Raw genomic sequence first — 22,537 nt, 5'->3', positions numbered from 1 at the left:
ATCACACAACACACTCATATACGGATGGAGAGAACTACTCTCTGCCATTTTAAATGAATACACAAATCTGTTTATGGGGAACAGTTTTCCTCCGAAAATCTGTATTTATTTTTTACAAAACAAACAAATCCAAGACAACATAGTAGTCGAAATAACACATCAACACCAAGTTTAAACTATGCAATATTTCATATTAGCGACACTTTAAAAAAAAAATGTATCACTCGTGCAATTTTCACAATTATGTGGTACATTTTGAAAACTCTGAGAACATTTTCAACTGACTGAGTAGAACAAACATTACCAAAGTTACTTGTTCACTGTACCAAATCACTCTTTCAATTGAGATACATATTCAATCTAAGCATCTGCTTTTCAAAATGCAATATTCACTTTACTTTTGATCAGATTTTTTTGTCATTCGTTAACAAACGATCACAAACAACTGAACCAAAAATGTGTAGTTAACATATATAGTTTGATAACTGGTTAAAATTAGAAATGTGTATCTTGTATTTTTTGCCATTTGATTAAATGGTTGTTAAAATGATTCAATTGTGAGTATATCATTATCTGATGTATTGGAGACTAAACTAAATGTGCTCATACTATTTAATGGAAAACTTTGATTTTGCATAAATGAGTCAGTGGTGAAAGATGTGTGAACCCCCAATGAATGCAAAATCAAAGGTTCTGAACATAAGATAGGTAACCTTACAAGTGTTTTGAAAATAGACCACTTACATCTAAAAAATTGGCCAAATTGATTGAAAACTGTAAATCACATATCATCTGATTATACATGTGAAACAAGTTGTGCACATGAATCAAATAACACCACAACCTAATAAAAACAGCTAACAATTCAATAAAATAATTAATTTGAATGACTTTTCCCCCACACAAATAATTTACACATATTCTATACCTTACAAAGATTGTCTGTAGAAAGTCTAAATTCAAATGCATCTAAAGTAATGGTGTTGAATGAAATAAGATGCTATAGTCCTTCCCAAGATTACATTGAACATTTTCACAATCATGGTTCTCGATCTCAAGCTTTCACATCATTGAACCACTGAAGAACAGTGCAAACAAAAACACATTGCCTATATATATATATCCATTTAAGAAAAAAAAAATCACATTTAGGCTTTAGTGTTTAGGTATTTGTGTTTTGAGGGTGTTGTGGAAAGTGAGAACATGTAGCCCTGAGAGTTGCAGTACAAAAGGAGGAGATGCCTGAGAACTCAGCACAAACCACTACTTCATTTGATGCTGATGCTTCATTCTGCAATAGTTGCAGGAGTCAATAAAAAAAAAAAAAAAACTCCTTAGGATTACACACATTCATGTATTGATACATCTTAACCTGAAAAAAACATTCCTGAAAATATTTATTATGCAATACAAATCATTACCCTATAGCAGGGGTCTCCAATTACATTCATCCACATGCCAATTTTTTTCTTGAGCGGATGGTTGGGGTGCCAGAACATAATTACAAATAATTAGTAAAATGCAAATTGACTGGGAGAATCCCAAACAGACAAAAAAAAAAAAAAATTAAACCCTTAATTACATAGGAATATGATCACATATTCCTTTATTTATTCATTCATTCATGGTAATACTTAGAAACAGCTGTTCTAAAAAAAAATTCAAATCACCGAGATGGCTTTTCTAAATTAAAATCACTTTGGAGATGATTCTGCCCCCCACCCCACTCCCAAAAATAAAATTGTAGAAATGTGTATTTGTTTGCTCAGAAAACTTGGCGGGCCGCCTATTGGGGTTACCCAGCCCTATAGAGTGGTAGATTTTCTACAGGCAGGCATGTATCCTAAGATATAGTTCCCCTTTACACGGTTTCACCATCCCTTAAAACCTATGATAACATCCAAAAGTCTTCATTGGAATACATTGTATGTTTGCAGTATATATATATATATATATATATATATATATAAATAAAAGGCCCTAAAAATTGCCAAAGACTCCAGCCACCCAAGTCATAGACTTATCTCTGCTACCGCACGGCAAGCGGTACTGGAGCGCCAAGTCTGGGACCTAAAGACTCCTTAACAGATCCTACCCCCAAGCCATAAGACTGCTAAACAGTTCAATCAAATGACTACCTGGACAATATGCATTGACCCCCTTATTTATTACTATTTTTGCACTGACTCTCTTGCACAGGCTCCATGTACACTCACGAGACTATCCACACACACACACACACACACACACACACTACAACACACACACAAACACAGAGACGCCACACGCGCACACATGCTGCTGCTACTCTGTTTATTATCTATGCATAGTCACTTTACCCCTACCTAAACATACCTATTACCTTAATTACCTGGACTAACCCTGTACATTGACTCGGTACCCGTACTCCTTGTACATAGCCATGTTATTGTTATTTTTATTGTGTTACTATTTTTCCTTTAGTTTATTTAGCAAAGTTTTCATACTTTAAAAAAAACGTAGCATTATTGGTTAAGGGCTCGTAAGTAAGCATTTCACAGTAAGATCTAGCTACACCTGTTGTATTTGACGCATGTAAAACGTGATTTGATTCGTAATATACATGATGGCACTGGACGGTGGTGGTTTACTGGTACCTCATTCACTTGACCTATTGAACGTCACCAATTGACAACTAAGATGATTGACGTGCTCACAATACTCAACTAGTAGCAGGATAGATAGACAAGCTTTGGAAAAGGAAGCCCTGAAAAATGAGAGCTGGGTGTGTCGTTTGTTCTGTACATGAGAAGACTAATGAGGTATGGTATCAATTACTGACAGTTGCTATATACCAGTATATGGAATTATTTACAGTACTGATGCAATGTGGTATCATTTACTGACAGTTGAGAGTGACATAAAGAACAGTTTCTTCTTCCCAAATGATCCTATTGTGTTTTGTTCCTATTCAGACAGAGAGCAACTGGTCATACAGGGTAAAGTGTATCCATAGACCAGGCCTCACAGACATGTCCTCAATCAGTTTCATAGAAGATCTCTTCTACCAGCTCTGGTTACACCCTACCGTCTTCCCACTGTTCACATCTTGATCTTGGAGTACAGTTTGTCGATCTGCTCCCTGAAGTAGTTCCTGAGTTCTGCTCTCTTGGCTTTCAGGGTGGGAGTGAGAAGTCCATTTTGGATAGAAAACATCTCTGTGAACAGGGTGATGTCCTTCACCTGATCAAAACAAGAGACATGAAACAGATAATAGTTATGTTCTCTAGTTAAGACCTGATATGTAATCAAACAGACTGTCAATATTCTCTCAAATATTTTGTCTAAGATTAACCCTTTACCTGCTCAAAAGATTTCAGACCACTATCTTTTCCTAGTTTCAAGATGTCTTCCAAGATGGCCTTCTTTACATCCTACAGAGACAAAAACACTTCATTTCAAATGGTGTGAATTCTCCAACATATTCAAGTCGATGTTCTATATCAGGGATGGGCAACTAGCGGCCTGCAACCCTCCCTTTTGTCGGTCCGCAGCTCAACCCCCCCCCTGAAAGAAATTAAGAAATCTGAAGTTTCTCTTCTGTCAGTCACCGACAGTCACTCAATTAGCCCATGTCAGTCACGGACAGTCACTCAATTAGCCCATGTCAGTTACTGACAGTCACTCAATTAGCCCATGTCAGTCACTCAATTAGCCCATGTCAGTCACTGACAGTCACTCAATTAGCCCATGTCAGTCACTGACAGTCACTCAATTAGCCCATGTCAGTCACGGACAGTCACTCAATTAGCCCATGTCAGCTAACATTTTTTGATTGTTAAGTTAGTCTAGCCAGCTATCATGGTCCAACTACAGACCGGGGGGCCCACATTGACATCCCTCTTGAAAATATATCAAGTCTAAATTGTGAATCGGTGCAGATGGTCAGTGGTCCTACCATGTTGTTGCATAGGTCTCCGTAGGATCCCTCCAGTCCTCTCTTCTTGGCCCAGCCAGGAAGGAAGTCAGGATCTGGTACAATGATGGCTACTAGGCATGCCTGGAGGAGAACACAACATTATAGCTGAGGGCTGTGCATTCTCACTCTGTCCACCTCATTTCCCAATGTTGCCATGAGCACAGCCAAACACGGAAGTGAAGGATTCAACTCCCACTTTACTTCCCTACTGCAGTGCGCCAGTGGCAAACTTGCCAGAGTAAGTTATTTGAAAGAGTCAATTTATAGAGTATAAAAGTAAACAAGTGTAAATTCATATTTTTTTAATTCAAGTTCGTTAACGTTAGCTAGACCTACTAGTAGGCTAGTTCTGTTGTGATAACGTAAGTTGTGTCAGAGTTAAGGCCCGGGCCATCCACCAAGGTAATAACGATAACTAACGTTAAACTACAGGCTACATAACTATAAAACTTTGGTGAGCATCCACACTTGAGGAAGGTTTATCCTTTTACATTCCTACACCGGTCAATCAACTGATCAACGCATCCTACTGCACACTTCCTATTAATACGGTGGTAACAGACCATTCATGAGGTCTGAACCACAGATACTGGTTCAGACCCTTCAGTGCTTTCATGGTGTGTTCATTGTCAGTGACAACTGCAAATAATACTTCAATGTACAGTGCATTAGGAAAGAATTCAGACATTGACTTTTTCCACATTTTGTTACATTACAGCCTTATTCTAAAATGTATTAAATAATTGGTTCCCTCTTCAATCTACACACAATACCTCATAATGACAAATCAAAAACAGGTTCAGACATTTTTAATTTACACAAGTATTCAGACCCTTTGATATGAGACTCAAAATTGAGCTAAGGTGGATCCTGTTTCCATTGATCATCCTTGAGATGTTTCTACAACTTGGGAGTCCACCGGTGGTAAATTCAATTGATTGGACATGATTTGGAAAGGCACACACGTCTATATAAGGTCCCACTGTTGACAGTGCATGTCAGAGCAAAAGCCAAGCCACGAGGTCGAAGGAATTTTCTGTAGAGCTCCGAGACAGGATTGTGTCGAAGCACAGATCTGGGGAAGGGTATCAAAAAATGTCTGCAGCACTGAAGGTCCCCAAGAACACAGTGACCTCCCTCATTCTTAAATGGAAGACTTTTGGAACCACCAAGACTCTTCAAAGAGCTGGCCACCCGGCCAAACAGGTGACCAAGAACCCGATTGTCACTCTGACAGAGCTTCAGAGTTCCTCTGTGGAGATGGGAGAACCTTCCAGAAGGACAACCGTCTCTGCAGAATTCAACCAATCAGGCCTTTATGGTAGAGTGGCCAGACGGAAGCCACTCCTCAGTAAAAGGCACATGACAGCCCGCTTGGATTCTGCCAAAAGTTACCTAAAGGACTTAGATCATGAGAACCAAGATTGAACACTTTGGCCTGAATGCCAAGCGTCACGTCTGGAGGAAACCTGGCACCATTCCTACGGTGAAGCATGGTGGTGGCAGCATCATACAGTGGGGATGAAAATAGCTCTGCAGTGATGCTCCCCATCCAACCTGACAGAGCTTGAGAGGATCTGCAGAGAAGAACTGGAGAAACTCCCCAAATACAGGTGTGCCAAGCTTGTAGCATCATACCCAAGAAGACTCGAGGCTGTAATCGTTAACAAAGTTGCTTCAACAAAGTACTGAGTAAAGGGTCTGAATACTTATGTAAATGTGATATTTCCAGAGGGGGGGGTTAAATACATTTGCAAACATTTCTAAAACCTGTTTTCGCTTTGTCATTATGTATTGTCCATAGCCTACCTCACTTCTGTTTACAGCCTAACTTGAATAACCGCTCACACCTCCTGTTATGTTTCATGTCAAAATAAAGGCATAGGCAAACAGCTTAGACCTGGTCATGTAACCATTTGGATCAGTTTTGATCTATTCTGGACAGTTTAGAAGGTCAGAAAGGTACATTAGGACACTCATAAGGTGTATGTTGTCAGGATTCAGCCCAGTGTTAAGATAGGCCTACTATAGGATAATATGGCCTACTACAGAATAGCCTGCATCTCTCCTCCAACAGGCTGAAGAAAATAAGTCGATATAAGTGTCTAACAAGCTTTTTTAGTGTGGGTTTTCCTGGGACCCCACAAGATGTAAGAGGATTCGCCATGGCAGCGGAGAGGCCAGGTGCGTAACTGCACTACAGAACAATGAAGACAGACAAGCTAGAGATGTAGCCTCTCGCCTAAATTAGAAGCATATACATATTAGCCCATAATTCATAAACTCAATGTTAAGATTAATACTGCAGTGAATATCCAGTCGATTTACACAGCAAAATAAAAAAATACTTTATCGGATAACGAAATCATAGTGTAGGCTATCTAACCTATGTTCGGCGCCGAGGCTGCGGCGTGCCGGGTAATCAGCTTGAAAAGCTACCTTATTGTTTCAGTTTTTTAGGGACAAGAAATCTATCCTACCTAGACTACAACACAATGTAATGAAGAACGTTATTGTTTTCAAGTGAGTGCCAAACTGTAGTCTAGGCTGTAAACTGCAGTGACTAGCCTATGTTATTTGAATAACCACGACAAAAGCCTGGCATTTTAAATTCCTATTCATTTAGAAATAACTGCATCTAGCCTGCCTGATTGGGCAACTATTGGGAACAATTCATGTTTTTTTTCTCATCAGTTTAGCCTACAAGGTCCAGGCACATTAGCAGGACAGTAATATGGTGTATTTTGTCATGATGTATCACCTAACAGAAACATGCTAATGCAGGGTTCTAGCGGGTCACATATTAATTATGATAATGCTCAAGCGCGGAGAAAGTTGTATCCATAGGTTCTGCGTATGGCTGCAGTGTTTTAAAAGCGTTCAAAAATGAGGTGGATACCAGGGTTGTATTCATTAGGACTAAAGGTAGCAAAACGTTTTGCATCTAAAACAATTCAATAAAAGGGTGTTTCTTATTGGACAGCGCAGGTAGTACCTCCCAGTTTCAGTCCATTAACTTTCTAATGAATATGACCCAGTAGTATATCCATTTTCCTTATGGACACAGTATCAATCCTTCCTTACCTGTAGGCTGTCCCCGTGCACAAAGACCTGTGCCACTGCGTCACTCCTGGTGTAGATATTCTCAATCTTCTCCGGTGCAATGTACTCTCCCTGGGCCAGCTTAAAGATGTGCTTCTTCCTGTCCACAATTTTCAAAGTGCCGTTCTGTACACACAGATGAGAGATCATAATAAGAGTGTTAAGAAACAGTAGGCGGATATAGAGGCTGTATACACAGTCATTGGCCAGTTTATTAGGTACACAAAAATGGATCGCTCCTACAGTGAGTCATGTGGTCATGGCTTGCTATATATAAAAGCAGGCATACCGGCATCCACTTACTGCTTGATTGAACGTTAGCATGGGCAAAACAGAAATTCAAGCGGCTTTGAGCGTGCTATGATAGTCGGTGCCAGGCGTGCCAGATCCAGTATCTCAGAAACGGCCGCCTTCATGGGCTTTTCACCCAGGACAATGTCTAGGGTTTACCGAGAATGGTGCGACAAACAAAAAACATCCATTCAGCAGCAGTCCTGTGGACGTAAACCGCTTGTTGATGAGAGGTTGAAGGAGCATGGCAAGTATTGTGCAAGCTAACAGGCGGACAAATAACGGAGCATTACAACAGTGGTGTGTAGAGCGGCATCTCGGAACGCACAACTCGTCGGTCTTTGTCACAGACGGACTATTGCAGCAGACGACCACAGCGGGTTCCACTCAGCTAAAAACAAGAAGAGCCCCTCCAGTGGGCACGCCATCACCAACACTGGACAGTTGAGGAGTGGAAGAACATTGCCTGGTCTGACGAATCCCGGTTGCTGTTGCGTCATGCTGATGGCAGAGTCAGAATTTGGTGTAAGCAGCATGAGTCCATGGACCATCCTGCCTGGTGTCAATGGTACAGGCTGGTGACGGTGTACCACTTTCCAATCTGCAGAAACTGCGTAATGCCATTGCGTCAGCATGGACCAACATCCCTGTGGAACATTTCCGGCTTGTAGAATCCAAGACCCGAAGAATTCAGGACGTTCTGGATGCAAAGGGAGGTCCGACCGGTACTAGATAGGTACCTAATAAACTGGCCGGTGTGTGAGTGAGTTACACACTCACCGGTAACCACTTGCCAATGTCCCCTGTGTGGACCCAGCCGTTAGCATCAATGGTCTCCTCAGTCTTCTCTGGGTCCTTCAAGTAGCCCAGAAACACGTTAGCTCCTTTCACACACACCTGGAAAAACACACACACACATCCTATAGACTTAGTGCATGGAGTGTAAAGGGGATATGACCTATTTCAATGTTGATGAGGTAAACACTGCAAAAACACAATCTTTACATAACATTCTGGATGGATCCTAAATGGCACTATTCCCTTTATAGTGCACTACTTATGACCAGAGGGCCTGGTCAAAAGTAGTTCACTATAAAGGGAGTAAGGTGCCATTTGTGACAGACTTCAGTAGAGTAACAGCTTCATGTTAAACAACACCACTGGGTACCAAGGGCAATGCAAGGCTCCCACCCACCCACCTCTCCCTCTCCATTGGCAGCCAGGTAGTTCATCTCAGCCACATCCACCAGCTTCACCGAGTTACATGGCAGGGGCGCTCCAACATGACCTGGGGAGGGAAGCACAGAAACAGCAGAGTTAGCCTCCATAAACACAACTAGGCTATGTCCCAAATGGCACCCTACTCCCTATATAGTGCACTACCTTTGACCAGAGGCTTAAGGAATATGGTGCCATCCCTCACAGGACCCCCAGGGGGAGTTAGTGACTGGCTATAGTATACAACCTCTCTCTATAAACGAGATGACTAATGTGTGACGGTTAATGCATCGGTGGGGCAGTGTGTTCATTACCTGCTGTCCAATCCCCTGGTACTGTCATTGTGCAGCCCGCTGTGCATTCAGTCTGTCCATACCCCTCATACAACTGTTAAAGGAAAATATACTTTTTTTGCACTGTTTCCATGATTTTTATGTATGATGCAGGACTGGGTCTGTCCTAGACATTGCATGGGAGTCTTATATTGATAATATACAGCTGGATTTCAATCATATCAATACCAAACTGACAGGCAAATTTCTACCTGAGAAACTTTAATAGTCTTGAATGGTATGTTAACCATTTACCCATCACGTGACTTTCAGAGCCTGGACCTTGCACTAACTAGTCCGACACAAACATATAGCCCCTACAATCTACTTTACTGGCCTGGAACACTCATGAGATCCTACAGCTGGGCATCAGTATACCACCACACTACAACCTCCGCTGGAGCTACCCAATCCCAGAATGCACAAGTGGAGACCCTAAGACAGACTCACTTGGCAGCCCAGAGCGGCTCGCAGGAACGTCAGCACCGTGGCAGACACAGGGGCAGCACCTGTTATCATCAGACGCACCCGTCCTCCCAGACTGGCCTACAGGGGGCACCAGAGAGACAAGAATCAGGAGGTCATTAAGATGGCTGGACAAGTTTTGGACATGTTTTACTATGTGCCATTCAGTGATCTGTGGAGCACAGTGGTTCTCTCAGTCAGGGAGGAGATACAGTACCTGCACTTTCCTAAAGATGAGTTTGTCCCAGATGCTGTCCCTCCTAATGATGCCACTCAGCAGCTCAGCCTCTTTCCTTTTAAAGGCAAAGTCCAGCACCCACCTCTTCAGAGAGGTGTTAGCCTGCCCATAGATCTGAAGACAGGGCATTATGAGGTCAAAATAAAGCAACAACTGTAGTCAACACGAGAGCTGTAGCAGGCAGCAGGGCATTACAGGAAACGTAGTTCGGAGAGTCAGTGTTTCTCACCTTGTCGAACATCCTGTTGAGGAGGCGTGGCACCACAGGAAACACTGTAGGCCTCAGGGTGGTGAGGTCATCCATCAGCAGGCGGATGTCTCCCTGGAAGAAACCAATCCGACCCCCATGCACCAGAATGACCCCCTGGGGTGAGAGGTCAGAATAGCACAGAGGTGGAGAGGACAAATGATGTGTAAAAACTCAAACAGGTCTGTAGATATGGGACCATATCTGGCAAAAAAGCATCACGCATTTACATTGTAGGAGAAGAATTTGAAGGTCAGAGGACTTACAGTAGCACAAAGATAGAAAAGCATGGAGACATACCTCTACAACCCTCTCGAACATATGAGCAAGGGGCAGGTAGGATATATGAACATCGTGGTGGTCTAATATGAGGTGATCCTAAAGGATACATACGCACGACAAACACATACAGAACAAGGGGAGATAATGATTATGAGACCCCCTACAACCACCACCTGCTCAAACATGTGTGTCAGAGGCAGGTATGGCAGCAGTACATCCTCGTGGTTAGGCAGGCAACAGGCCTGGAGCCCACAGAACCAGAGGCGAGTAGACGAGAGGACAGAGGCAGGCGGGCCAGAGCAGCACAGAAAGACAGAGACACACCGGTTAGCATGTTAGCGCTGAAACAGATACACTGGCATTAGCGGAGAGGAGAGAAAGAGGTTCAGAAATAAGTTACAGCACAAATAGCTTAGCAGTAAATCTTGGCACTTGCAGAAAGGAGATTTGAGTAAGACAGACACAATAGAGACAAGGTTTCACAGCACAATTTTTCAGACAGCAACAGACAGTCCTCATGAGCATGTGGGTATCACATTAGATGGCAAGACAGTGTTTATACGTGACTAGGTTGGGTGTAAACATGATATTTGACACCATCTTTCCTTACAATCATTAGCTCGTATGGTTCACAACTACAGGAAACATTTGAATACCAAGGGGCTGAAGTGACTCTATCCTGAACTGTGGGAGTTCAACTGTGGAGAAGACATGTGAGCAAATAGGTTTGTTCATCATGTGTTAGTCGTAAAACAACACTGTTCTATCGTTTTACCTCAATGACTTTGATAAAGGCAGAGCAGTTGGAAGCGACATTCCCATGTGTCAGCATGGCTCCCTTTGGGTTCCCTGAGGAAGACAACACAAAAATGAGAGACTAGCCTCATACATGTGGACACATTAAACAGCACTCTACAGATAGAGCCACACAAGAGGGCCATAGAGGCCATCTTAGCACAGTGCTCCGTTTGGCATTGGATCATACAATGGCGTACCTGTGGTTCCACTGGTGAAGCAGACGACAGCCATGTCTTCAGGACCGGGAGGCTGCAGAGAGCAAAGGGTCACAGGTCAAAGAACTGCATGAATTAAGGCAAAATCAACTCCAATCAATATGGGGCATGAGGGAGGGACAGAGAGGTATCTTTACTCACAACTGGTTGGTGGTGGTGGGCCTTGCCGATAGTCTAGAAGAAGACAACATGAACGTAGCATGAATATGTAGTAGCACTAGCTAGTCTCATGGGACAACACCAGATTTTAGGACTTCACTTGTGGTAAAGACAGACGCAAAACAGCGCAATTCTAGACTGCACCTACCTAAAGTCTGCGGTTTAGCACACAAAAACAAAAGCTCTGAGAATTTGAAGCGAGTTTAGTTACGAAAGTGGTAAAACAGACAGCCCAGTTATAAGTCAGAGTTTCTCCCCTCACCTCCACTTGGCTCAGGCTGAGAATGTCGATGCCACAGTCCTTCCCCTTGGCCACCAGCTCATCGTCAAAGGGCTCCATGAGGATGATGGTTCTGACACTGTGCTCCCTGCCAGAGACACACTCCAGGACCAGCCTGGCCTTCTCAGGGACGTCACACAGTATGCTGGAAATGGTGGCTGTGCGCACGCGTACACACACAGAGAGGAGAGAGAGAGACAAAGTGAGGTAAATAGGGTCAACCACCAAACCCACAAGAAATTCTGTCTCAATGAGATAAGCTGGGCATATAAAAGCAGTTAAATTTAAATGTATTCTTATTTGAGAGCTTCTCTTGGTTGTTGCTCACCCTTGTCGATGACGTAGGCAATGGCCTCAGTGCCCAGAGTGTCATACAGGGGCACAGCCACCAGGGAGAAGGTATAGCAGGCCAGCTCAGCGATGGTCCACTGCAGACACACAGAGCACAAGACTCAAACCAGTCTTATATCACTTCTATAGAAAGAGCTGTGTGCCTGTGTAGTATTTACCCCACAAGTAGCAGATTCAGAATGAACCAGTTCAACGTGGTTAACATTGTATGTGACTGTGTCCTATTTCATGACGTGCTGCTCTTCAAGTCGGTTTATGACGTGCTGCTCACCTCTGGTCGGTTCTGAGCGAAGATGCCAATGAACTGGTCTTTGGTTTGACTGTGTCCCCTGTGGAGCAGCGCTGAGCCCAGGTTCTCTGCCTTCTCTGCTACCTGGGGGTGGAGGGGACACAGCTCGTTATTTAACTAGGCAAGTCAGTTAAGAACAAATTCTTATTTTCAATGACAGCCTGGGAACAGTGGGTTAACTGCCTTGTTCAGGGGCAGAATGACAGATTTTTATCTTGTCAGCTCGGGGATTCGATCTTGCAACCTTTCGGTTACTAGTCCAACGCTCTAACCACTAGGCTACCTGCCGCCCCAGGGGAGGGTGGGGTGGAGGGCAAACTGCTCGTTAGTGATACACACTCCAGGATGGATGACTCAGCAGAACACCTGGGACATATTCATTAGTACACACTGTAGCAAAACATTTTGCAGCGGAAAATTATTTTGCAAGAACAGTTTCTTATTGGACAAGTTCAGGTAGTGCCTCTCCGTTTCCCTCCGTTTGGTGTCTAGTGAATACGACCCTGCGGTCTCAGAGGAGAGGGGGAACACTAGGAAGAGTGACAGAGGACTAGAAGTTCCTCACTGGGGGAGGGGGAGGGGAATCCCTTGTGGTTTAGATGGGAGTGGCTGGCTTTCTGTTTAAATAGAGCACTCAGACACACCACGTGGCCTTGTAGACTGTCTAATTATGATAGAATAGTGCACCAAACAATATTTTACTGCCTAAAACTACATTTGGTATAACATCTAAGCAGAAATATATTAATCATACTAGAAAAAGAGAAAGTGACAGATTAATGTTGTTGTCCTACCTCGGAGTATGACAGCCACTCATAGGGCTGGCTTGGTTGTCTTGCTCCAAGACAGGGACCATTGTCTAGTGGAAAACACACAATGAACATTTCAAATCACCTCAATGTCCTAGTACGTCAAGTCTACATAAGGTGCTTAGCGAGACACTCACTGGAGACCCGTGCGCCCCTGAGGAAGAACTCATACATGGTCTTGGCGTCGTTGTACAGGTGGGTCATGTGTTTGTCGCTGTCCATCAGCGCTGACCGGCGGGCATACTCTCCTCCCTGACAGGAAATACAGTAAACAGCCATCATACAGGCGACTAGCTCACGGTCTGACTACAATAGGTATGACCCAAAGACGTCGGCACAAACACCAAGATTTAAAAGTGAGGAAGTCCTCTGTGTGCTAATGGTTTAATGACTAGCTGTGGAGAAGCCATTTCAACAGGGTTGTTCATTGTGCTCATCCATCCTGTTCTTTTCCGAGTCATTTCTGTTTGTGTGAGGCATTGTGTTTACTCACTCAAGTATAGCTACACATGCATCTAACTTAGCTGGCCAACGCCTTTTCTGGGCCAAGTGTGGTGGGTACGCTCCACCCATAACATAATGCCACTCTCAGGCCACAAATGTGAAACCAAGGGCACTAGAGACTAGGCAGGCCACTACTCAAACAGCCTCAGGCACCTCACTGTGGGAGTATAGTACAGCCCTGCACTAAGGATAGTACTATATCTTTAGCTGGCATATACAGCCCTGCACTAAGGATAGTACTATATCTTTAGCTGGCATATACAGCCCTGCACTAAGGATAGTACTATATCTTTAGCTGGCATATACAGCCCTGCACTAAGGATAGTACTATATCTTAAGCTGGCATATACAGCCCTGCACTAAGGATAGTAGCCTATATCTTTAGCTGGCATATACAGCCCTGCACTAAGGATAGTAGCCTATATCTTTAGCTGGCATATACAGCCCTGCACTAAGGATAGTAGCCTATATCTTTAGCTGGCATATACAGCCCTTACTATGACTCATGAAGTGAGGTTTTACTTGAAGAGGCAGGACTGAAAGTAACGAGAAAAAACGTGTACCTATTTACACATAACAATACTTTCAGGCATTGCCACGTCATACAGAAAGCATGCCATGTCCTTTATCATAGCAGGTCGGTGCCGACCCTCCTTACCGGAACCTCAACGGACTGCATTCTCAGGTCGCATGGTGGCTTCAGGGCCTTGGGCCGGGTGGTGTACCAGTAGGTTGTGAGAGCAGCGAATGCCCCCATACCCACCAACGTGTGTGTGGACAGGCTGCGCAGGTACTGCCGCACCTCATCCAGCTCGGGGAAGCGCAGCTGATTCAGGAGCTGCTGGGCTTGCATGGTTGGGCCTTTGCTAGCGTCTCTGTCTGTCTGTTGGGAAAAAGAGGCATTGTTAAATGAACATAGTACGTGACTATGTCCTAAACCATCAAACGAATTTCCTCCTGGTGGGAAATCAAATCATTAATAAATCAAATCATAACCTGTATCCTAAAAAGGTGATTTTCTATGTTAGTTAGCTACTAGCTTAACAAGTACTAAGCAGGGAACATTGGTTGTGAAATCAAATCAAAGTTTATTTGTCACGTGCACCGAATACAACAGGTGTAGACCTTACAGTGAAATGCTTACTTACAGGCTCTAACCAATAGTGCAAAAAAGGTATTAGGTGAACAATAGGTAAGTAAAGATTATTATTTATTTTTTTTAACTGTAAAAAAATAACAGTAGCGAGGCTACATTCAGGCACCGGGTTAGTCGGGCTGATTGAGGTAGTATGTACATGTAGATATCCATATGTTGCTCTCTATATTTAAAAGATCATACTGTTGCTGTAAACATTCTCAGGTTTGAAATTCCCATGGCATGATTTCAGCATTCATTCACTAATAGCTAGTCTTATCCTCTGTGTGAACTACTAGTCTGTAGAACAATGGATTGACTATGCTCTCCAATTACCCACTCTCTTTCTTTCTCTAGTAATAGTGAGTGTAAGGTTGTGGCTCTATTGAACTTTGGACCAGATAGTGGTCTTTCTTTAGCCTACATCCCAGTGTCTTGGTCTTTGACAAAGGTAGATTAACCCTCTAGAGTCTAAGCCTGCCTGACTGGGGGAGGGGGGGTATTCAGACCCCTTGACTTTTTCCACATTTTGTTACGTTACAGCCTTATTCTAAAATGAATTAAATTATTTTTTCCCCCTAATCAATCTACACACAACACCCCATGATGATAAAGCAAAAATGTATTACAAAAGAAAAAAATAATGTAAATAAGGTATTTCTAAGTATTCAGACCCTTTGCTATGAGATTCGAAATTGAGCTCAGGTTCATCCTGTTCCCATTGATCATCCTTGAGATGTTTCTACAACTTGATTGTAGTTCATCTGTGGTAAATTCAATTGATTGGACATGATTTTGAAAGGCACACACCTGTCTATATAAGTTCCCACAGTTGACAGTGCATGTCATTGCAAAAGCCAAGCAATGAGGTTGAAGGAATTGTCCGTAGAGCTCCGAGACAGGGTTGTGTTGAGGCACAGATCTGGGGAAGGGTACCAAAAGGTCCCCAAGAACACAGTGGCCTCCATCATTCTTAAATGGAATTAGTTTGGAACCACCAAGACTCTTCTTATAGCTGGCCACCTCGGCCAAACTGAGCAAGCAGGAGAGAAGGGCCTTGGTCGGGGAGGTGACCAAGAACCCGATGGTCACACTGACAGAGCACCAGAGATCCTCTGTGGAGATGGGAGAAACTTCCAGAAGGACAACCATCTCTGCACAACTCCACCAATCAGGCTTTGATGGTAGAGTGGCCAGACAGAATCCACTCCTCAGTAATAGGCATGACAGCCTGCTTGGAGTTTGCCAAAAGGCACCTAAAGGACTCTCAGACCATGAGAAACAAGTTTCTCTGGTCTGATGGAACAAAGATTGAACTCTATGGCCTGAATGCCAAGTGTCACGTCTGGAGGAAAACTGTCAGCATCCCTACGGTGAAGCATGGTGGTGGTAGCATCATGCTGTGGGGATGTTTTTCAGCTGCAGGTACTGGGAGACTAGTCAGGATCGATGGAAAGATTAACTGAGCAAAGTACAGAGAGATCCTTGATGAAAACCTGCTCCAGAGTGCTCAGGACCTCGAAGGTTCACCTTCCAACAGGACAACGACCCTAAGCACACAGCCAAGACAATGCAGGAGTGGCTTAGGGACAAGTCTCTGAATGTCCTGAGTGGCCCAGCCAGAGCCCGGACTTGAACCCGATCGGACATCTGTGGAGAGACCTGAAAATAGCTGTGCAGCGATGCTCCCCATCCAACCTGACAGAGCTTGAGAGGATCTGCAGAGAAGAATGGGAGAAACCCACCAAATACAGGTGTGCCAAGCTTGTAGCATCATACCCAAGAAGACTCTAGGCTGTAATCGCTGTCAAAGGTGCTTCAACAAAGTACTGAGTAAAGGGTCAGAATACTTATGTAAATGTGATATTTCCGGAGGGGGAGGGTTTAAATACATTTGCAAACATTTCTAAAACCTGTTTTCGCTTTGTCATTATGGGGTAGTGCGTGTAGATTGATGAGGGGGGCTGTAACGTAACAAAATGTGGAAAAAGTCAAGGGGTCTGAATACTTTCCGAATGCACTGCACTGCACACACACATATTTACTTAACTTTGGGGGGCCAAAAAAAATTATAATAAATTGTGGGCCACCTGTTGCCAACCTCTGGCCTACACATCATATCGAGTCAAATAAGTGATTAAATCCACATCAGTTAGATAGATAACTGCTTTATCTAGATAAAGATGTTTCCTGCTAAAGCCCTGGGTTGAAGATATGGAGGTGATGTCCCCCATGCAGTGCCAGCAGTGGACCATGCCTAGCAGGCAGGAGAAATGTGGGCCTTTGACGTAACCCTATAGGACCAACGTGACTTCTCACCTAGTTCTTCTGTCTATTACTGTCCCATGCATTTATTCTCAGACTATTACACGCAGACACATCACCTGCTGCTAGAAAGATACACAACACAAGAGGACAAGTCTTACGTCAGGCCCCACAATTTCCTGTCAACTAGGCTATTTGATAGAATTTGGAGACAGTGTGGTGGAAGTGGCACAATAACAAACTGACCAATTTATAACCAAGCCTTACTCAAGTACTTTAATTTCAGTAAAAAGCCTAACAAACATAAACCTCTGCTCTGTCTACATGCTTCCCTTCCCCAGGTTTCACAAGCAGCGTGGAGAGGTTTAAAGAAAGCACCATAGTGTGATGTACTCTCAGACGTCCTTCAGGTGTCTTTCTCCACAGCAGATATGCAACCAAGAGTGTCCTTCTGATCCACAACCCGCCACCAAACAAAACAGGTAGACAATACTGGGGTCTCAAAACTGGTCAAAACTACTGCACTTTCAGCAAACGGAAGTGTACTGTAGTGAGCTACAAGGCTAGTGCCTCCAAGAGTAGCTAGCTGATCCAAAGTGTCACTGATTCAGAGAAGCCACATGTTGCCTATAAATAGCAGAGATAACAGCAACATAATGGTGGCTAGCCAGTGGCATACTGGCCCAAACATATTTCAACAGTGATCTTTACATGTTTTTATTATCTAACTCATCATTATTCATGATTCATTCAGGATGATCCGTAATCATGGTAGCATCCACATAAATGTAGAAGTGTTCAGACAATATTATGTTCTTATTTACAATAAATGTGACTCTGAAATGACACAATACATTATTTATCATTCATTTCTATTGGGCACAAAATGACCTGAAACACAACCAAAACAAACTGCAAATGCATCCAACAAGTTTGCAGTCACAAGCTTTGTAGTCATTGCGTGCTAGGAATATGGGACAAAATACAAAACTTTTGACTACTTTAAATACACATAAGTGAACTTTTCCAAATACTTTTGTTCCCTAAAGTGGGGGGGGGGACTATGTACAAAAAGTGCTGTAATTTCTAAATGGTTCTCCCGATATGGATGAAAATACCCTCAAATTAAATCTGACAGCGAGTCTGCACTTTAACCTCATAGTCATTGTATAATTTCAAAAGTGCTGGAGTACAGAGCCAAAAGAACAACAAATGTGTCACTGTACAACACACAAAGGTTAGAGCGTTGGGCCAGTAACCGAAAGGTTTCTAGATCGAATCCCCGAGCTGACAAGGTAAAAATCTGTTGTTCTGCCCCTGAACAAGACAGTTAACCCACTGTTCCTAGGCTGTCATTGTAAATAAGAATTTGTTTTTAACTGACTTGCCTAGTTAAATAAAGGTTAAATAATAAATTAAAACACACACACACACACGTCTCTAGCTAACCAGAATGAGGGAATGACAAAGGTCTTCTTAGCAGGTCAATATGTCTGTCCTCACAGGTGGCTGGCCAGTGGACAATATTGCAGGAGTCTATCTGATAAGGTGACAGTTCACAGTGACCAGAGGACAGGTAATATGTAATGTCTCAAAGGTCAGACTCAATGGTCAGACTCAATGGTCCAACCCCATTGGCCAGAAGCCCCTCAGATATCCGCTGAATGATTACAGGAAGTGGTGATTGAGTGGGTGAAGATATGGTTAAATATATCTTTTAACAGCAACTTTTACTGGGAAAATATTAGTGGAAAGGACAGAAGGAATGTGCTGCTGTTCAATGGATGGGCAGGTTAATCAGCCATGTACCACTATGTGTAGGCATATTATTGTGAGGTTACTCGAGGTAACAAGAACTTTGAATAATCTGATACATCCTGATGGTGACAGAGGACATAGATCAAGTAGTACCACTACCAGGCCAAGAACACCAGTCAAGGTCTGGCCAGGGAAGCCATGCATCCAGTCACATCATAGCCTTGCTTGCCCTCCCAGGTTTTTCTGCCTTCCAACCAAAAGGTAACCTGAAACCTACTACAGCAGCCCGCCCGACCTCTAAACTTGGCAAGACTGGGTAGTAAAGGATCACCCCATGCCCTATCAGCCAAGCAGACTGAGGGAAGGGAGGGAGGAGCGGGAGTGCAGCTATTTAAAACAAAATGATGTTTGAACGGAAAATACTGGGCAGGGGGTATGTTGTGTGTTAGTGTGTGTTGGATAGGGGGAGCAACTCCCATTAACACGCAGAACAATTTATGGAGTGTGAGCCATCAGACGTCAAGACAGAGAGACACTGAAGTTCAACTGGAGACTCATGTCAAAGCCTTTGCATAAACACATGGGTTAATCTACAACCCCACAGTTATGGAGTCCTGGTTAATCTCATCAGTCATTTACATCATCTTCTTTACTTCTGGACATATATCCAGAGCAATGCTTGTTTCAGAGGCGTTGTGACTCATACGTGACTGGTGGTGAGTGATGTGTGCGTCCTTCAAGCCAAATCTTTTCATTCACTGACTGGGCTTATCTACATGGTAAATTCTACACCTCAGGCTCAGATTATATCACAGTCACTCTCAAAACACATACTCACTTCACTACTTGTGGCCAAGTCTAAGCAGCAGCAGAGTGTCTGGGGTTGACAGACCCCCCTTCAGGCAGCTAACCTAAGGATTAAGAAGGGGGACAAACTCACTGCATTTGGTTCACTCAAAAGCTCCTCCTAAACTGCAGTGTTTACAATAATGCAACACCTGAACACATCCAAAACTTGGAGGCGTTACAGTATAATACTATGATCATTACTCTATTAGAGGAATTACAGCACTATGATCATTACTCTATTAGAGGAATTACAGCACAATGATCATTACTCTATTAGAGGAATTACAGCACTATGATCATTACTCTATTAGAGGAATTACAGCACTATGATCATTACTCTATTAGAGGAATTACAGCACTATGATCATTACTCTATTAGAGGAATTACAGCACTATGATCATTACTCTATTGTCACAACTGTATGTGTTTCATAACATGAGGCCCCTTTGTATACATGCCAAATGGACTAAAGTAGTAACAACATGAATGAAAATAATTTCAGCAAGGTCACAACAACGGAGGCCAATGTCTCTGGACAGCTCTGTATGCAGTAATGGGGGGGGGGATGAGTGGAAGAAGTGCCCTCTAAACTCAGAGTCCTAGTTATGCTACGTGTTAAGCTACATTCTAGGAGGTTTAGGACACCGTCAGTATGTCCAGGGGTGTATTCAGTATGTCTTGCAACGGAGACCGTTTACCAACCAAACAGAACGAAACGGGACCTACCTGAATTTGTCCAATAGAAACATTTTGGTTTCTGTTTGGAGTAAACCGTTTCTGTTGCAAAACATTTAGCAACAGAAGAATCTACATTATAAATACAACCTAGGTTAATGGCTTTCAAATGACAGAATGAATGCATCTGTTCCTGTTCTACAATGTCATTAACACCCAGAATGTCATCTCATCAGCTAGACCCCTAAATCATGAATGCCATAGATTGGACAGTGTAGAAACCACTCCAAAGCATCTTTACTTAACTAGGCAAGTCAGTTAAGAACAAATTCTTATTTACAATGACGGCCTAGGAACAATGGGTTAACTGCCGTCTTCAGGGGAAGAAAGACACATTTTTACCTTGTCAGCTCAGGGATTCTATCGAACAACCTTTTGGTTACTGGCCCAACGCCCTAATCACTAGGCTACCTGCCGCCTGTACTAGGCTACTTGCCGCCCCTTTATTGGTTAATGAAGCAACCCCATTGATCAGTCTCGGCTACTTGTGGTCACACTGGATAAGCTTGGATTACCTTTGCCCACCCAGGTGAACTAGGTTCACTTGGCCAAAGGTTGCAGCAGAACAGACCTCTCAGAGACCTTTCCCTTTACACCAGGGGTGTCCAACTCATTCCATGGAGGGTCTATTGTCTGAAGGTTTTTGCTTTTTCCTTTCAATCAAGACCTAGACAACCAGGTGTGGGGAGTTCCTAACTAAATAGTGACCTTAATTCATAAATCACGTACAAGTGAGGAGCGAAAACCCGCAGGCACTCGGCCCACCATGGAACGAGTTTGACATCTGTTCCTTACATTGTCTCAAGACAGGCAACCAGGCCAGGCAACTTGTTATTGACCAAGAATTTGTTCAAATGTGCAGGTTGTACAGATTTCAATACGCAAACATAGGTATATTGGAAACAATACACCCAGCAACTTGGCAAGTGCAATGGGGAAAACAATGTCCTCACAATAATAGGCTTCGGGGGGTTTTTGTACCTGAGCACAATGAAAACAATCAACATGATGCTCCAATGTCACCGTAAAGGAGTTTAACTGGTCTCACTAAAACTTCTCCTAGAGCACTGAGTGAAATGACAAGACATTGCAAGTGTGTGTGTGTGTGTGTGTGTGTGTGTGTGTGGAGACACAAAGGGGAAAGGGAGGATTAATGGGGCGTGCAAGAACCAAAGTGACAGCTGAGCTGGGACATGTTGAGCCATCCAATGAGGGAGTGTCACCTTTCACCTCAATACCTATCGTAGAGAGAGGAGAGAAAAGACCGACTGCTTCCGATGCAGCCATGGGGTGAGCAGGCAAGGGCGTGCTGTCACTTTTAAAACTCACAGTAGGGAATGCACAACCGAAATACATTAGGAAATGCTAGCTACTGCTAGTTACCAAGTTTAACTACAATCAGAAAAACTGCTATAACCGCCAAGGCACATACACTTTAGCCCATTGATTTGGTTTAATCTAGTGTGAGACACGCTTAATTGATAAATAGCGAAGTACATTGTTTTTGCTGCTAATTAATCTGGATAGGAGTAGCAAGCCTACTATTAACTAACACATTGACATAGCATTATGAACAACTGTTACCAAGACGTGGCTTTGTCGCTAGCGTGTGTAGCTCTATCTAGCTATTACATTACGTATGGATCCGATCCATTCAAGCCATAAATCAACAAATGCATATAATGAGGCGATTACAATCTGCCATCATTCCTAGCTACAATTATAAACAACGTTTATTCCATTGTATATTTTTGGCATTATTAATATTTGCATACATTTGCTGAACAGCGTTTCCATTTAGTCATTGAGGCATACCGGTATTTCAAGTTAGATAAAGGCGTTGAATAGTCTCATCTATGAAGCATTAATAGCTTTCTGAAGTAATCTATCGTAAAAACACGACATAGAAAACAACGACCACCTACCTTTGCAGCGCGCCAACGTTGTGATATTGACCATGCGTCTTGGAGGATGGCAAGTCGGTGGTACACCCGGCTGGCGAGGCGACGCTTAGCCAATCAGAGCCTATGTACGTTTTGTTCGACTGAAAATCGTTGTATGGGCACAACTCATTGGTGAATTTTGCCACTGTATCGTTTAACAGTTGTAAAATAATTGTTGTATGCTGTGTATTGTTTCTCAAATCCACATTTTGACCCCATAGGTCTAAACCCCTTTCTTTCTTTATTTGTTCCAGTAGAATATCTGAAACATTCCGCTCGACTTGCTATTCATAGACACATGAATAGCCTACTA

At 43.2% G+C, this 22,537-nt stretch overlaps 1 protein-coding gene across 2 annotated transcripts; it reads right to left on the bottom strand.

Moving 5' to 3' along the window:
• Positions 1-70: 70 nt before the first annotated feature.
• LOC106612015 (long-chain-fatty-acid--CoA ligase 1) lies at positions 71-22,304 on the bottom strand. 2 transcript variants are annotated; one of them, XM_014212782.2, is made up of 21 exons: positions 22,207-22,304; positions 14,197-14,421; positions 13,172-13,286; positions 13,020-13,084; positions 12,208-12,309; positions 11,914-12,013; positions 11,568-11,743; positions 11,288-11,320; positions 11,129-11,180; positions 10,909-10,982; positions 10,152-10,229; positions 9,834-9,968; positions 9,584-9,718; positions 9,352-9,447; positions 8,884-8,956; positions 8,551-8,639; positions 8,132-8,248; positions 7,043-7,186; positions 3,938-4,039; positions 3,342-3,413; positions 71-3,222 (listed from the first exon to the last, which is right to left on the bottom strand). In XM_014212782.2, exons 2-21 carry the CDS (start codon positions 14,389-14,391, stop codon positions 3,082-3,084), a joined length of 2,094 nt encoding a protein of 697 aa, XP_014068257.1. In that variant the 5' UTR covers positions 14,392-14,421; positions 22,207-22,304; the 3' UTR covers positions 71-3,081. The 2 variants fall into 2 exon arrangements, with proteins under 2 accessions (XP_014068257.1, XP_045580038.1); XM_045724082.1 differs by lacking the exon at positions 22,207-22,304 and adding an exon at positions 19,535-19,822.
• Positions 22,305-22,537: the final 233 nt, after the last annotated feature.

Source organism: Salmo salar, chromosome ssa09 (genome assembly GCF_905237065.1).
Source record: "Salmo salar chromosome ssa09, Ssal_v3.1, whole genome shotgun sequence".
Classification (NCBI taxonomy): domain Eukaryota; kingdom Metazoa; phylum Chordata; class Actinopteri; order Salmoniformes; family Salmonidae; genus Salmo; species Salmo salar.
This window is presented reverse-complemented; position numbering and strand designations above follow the sequence as displayed.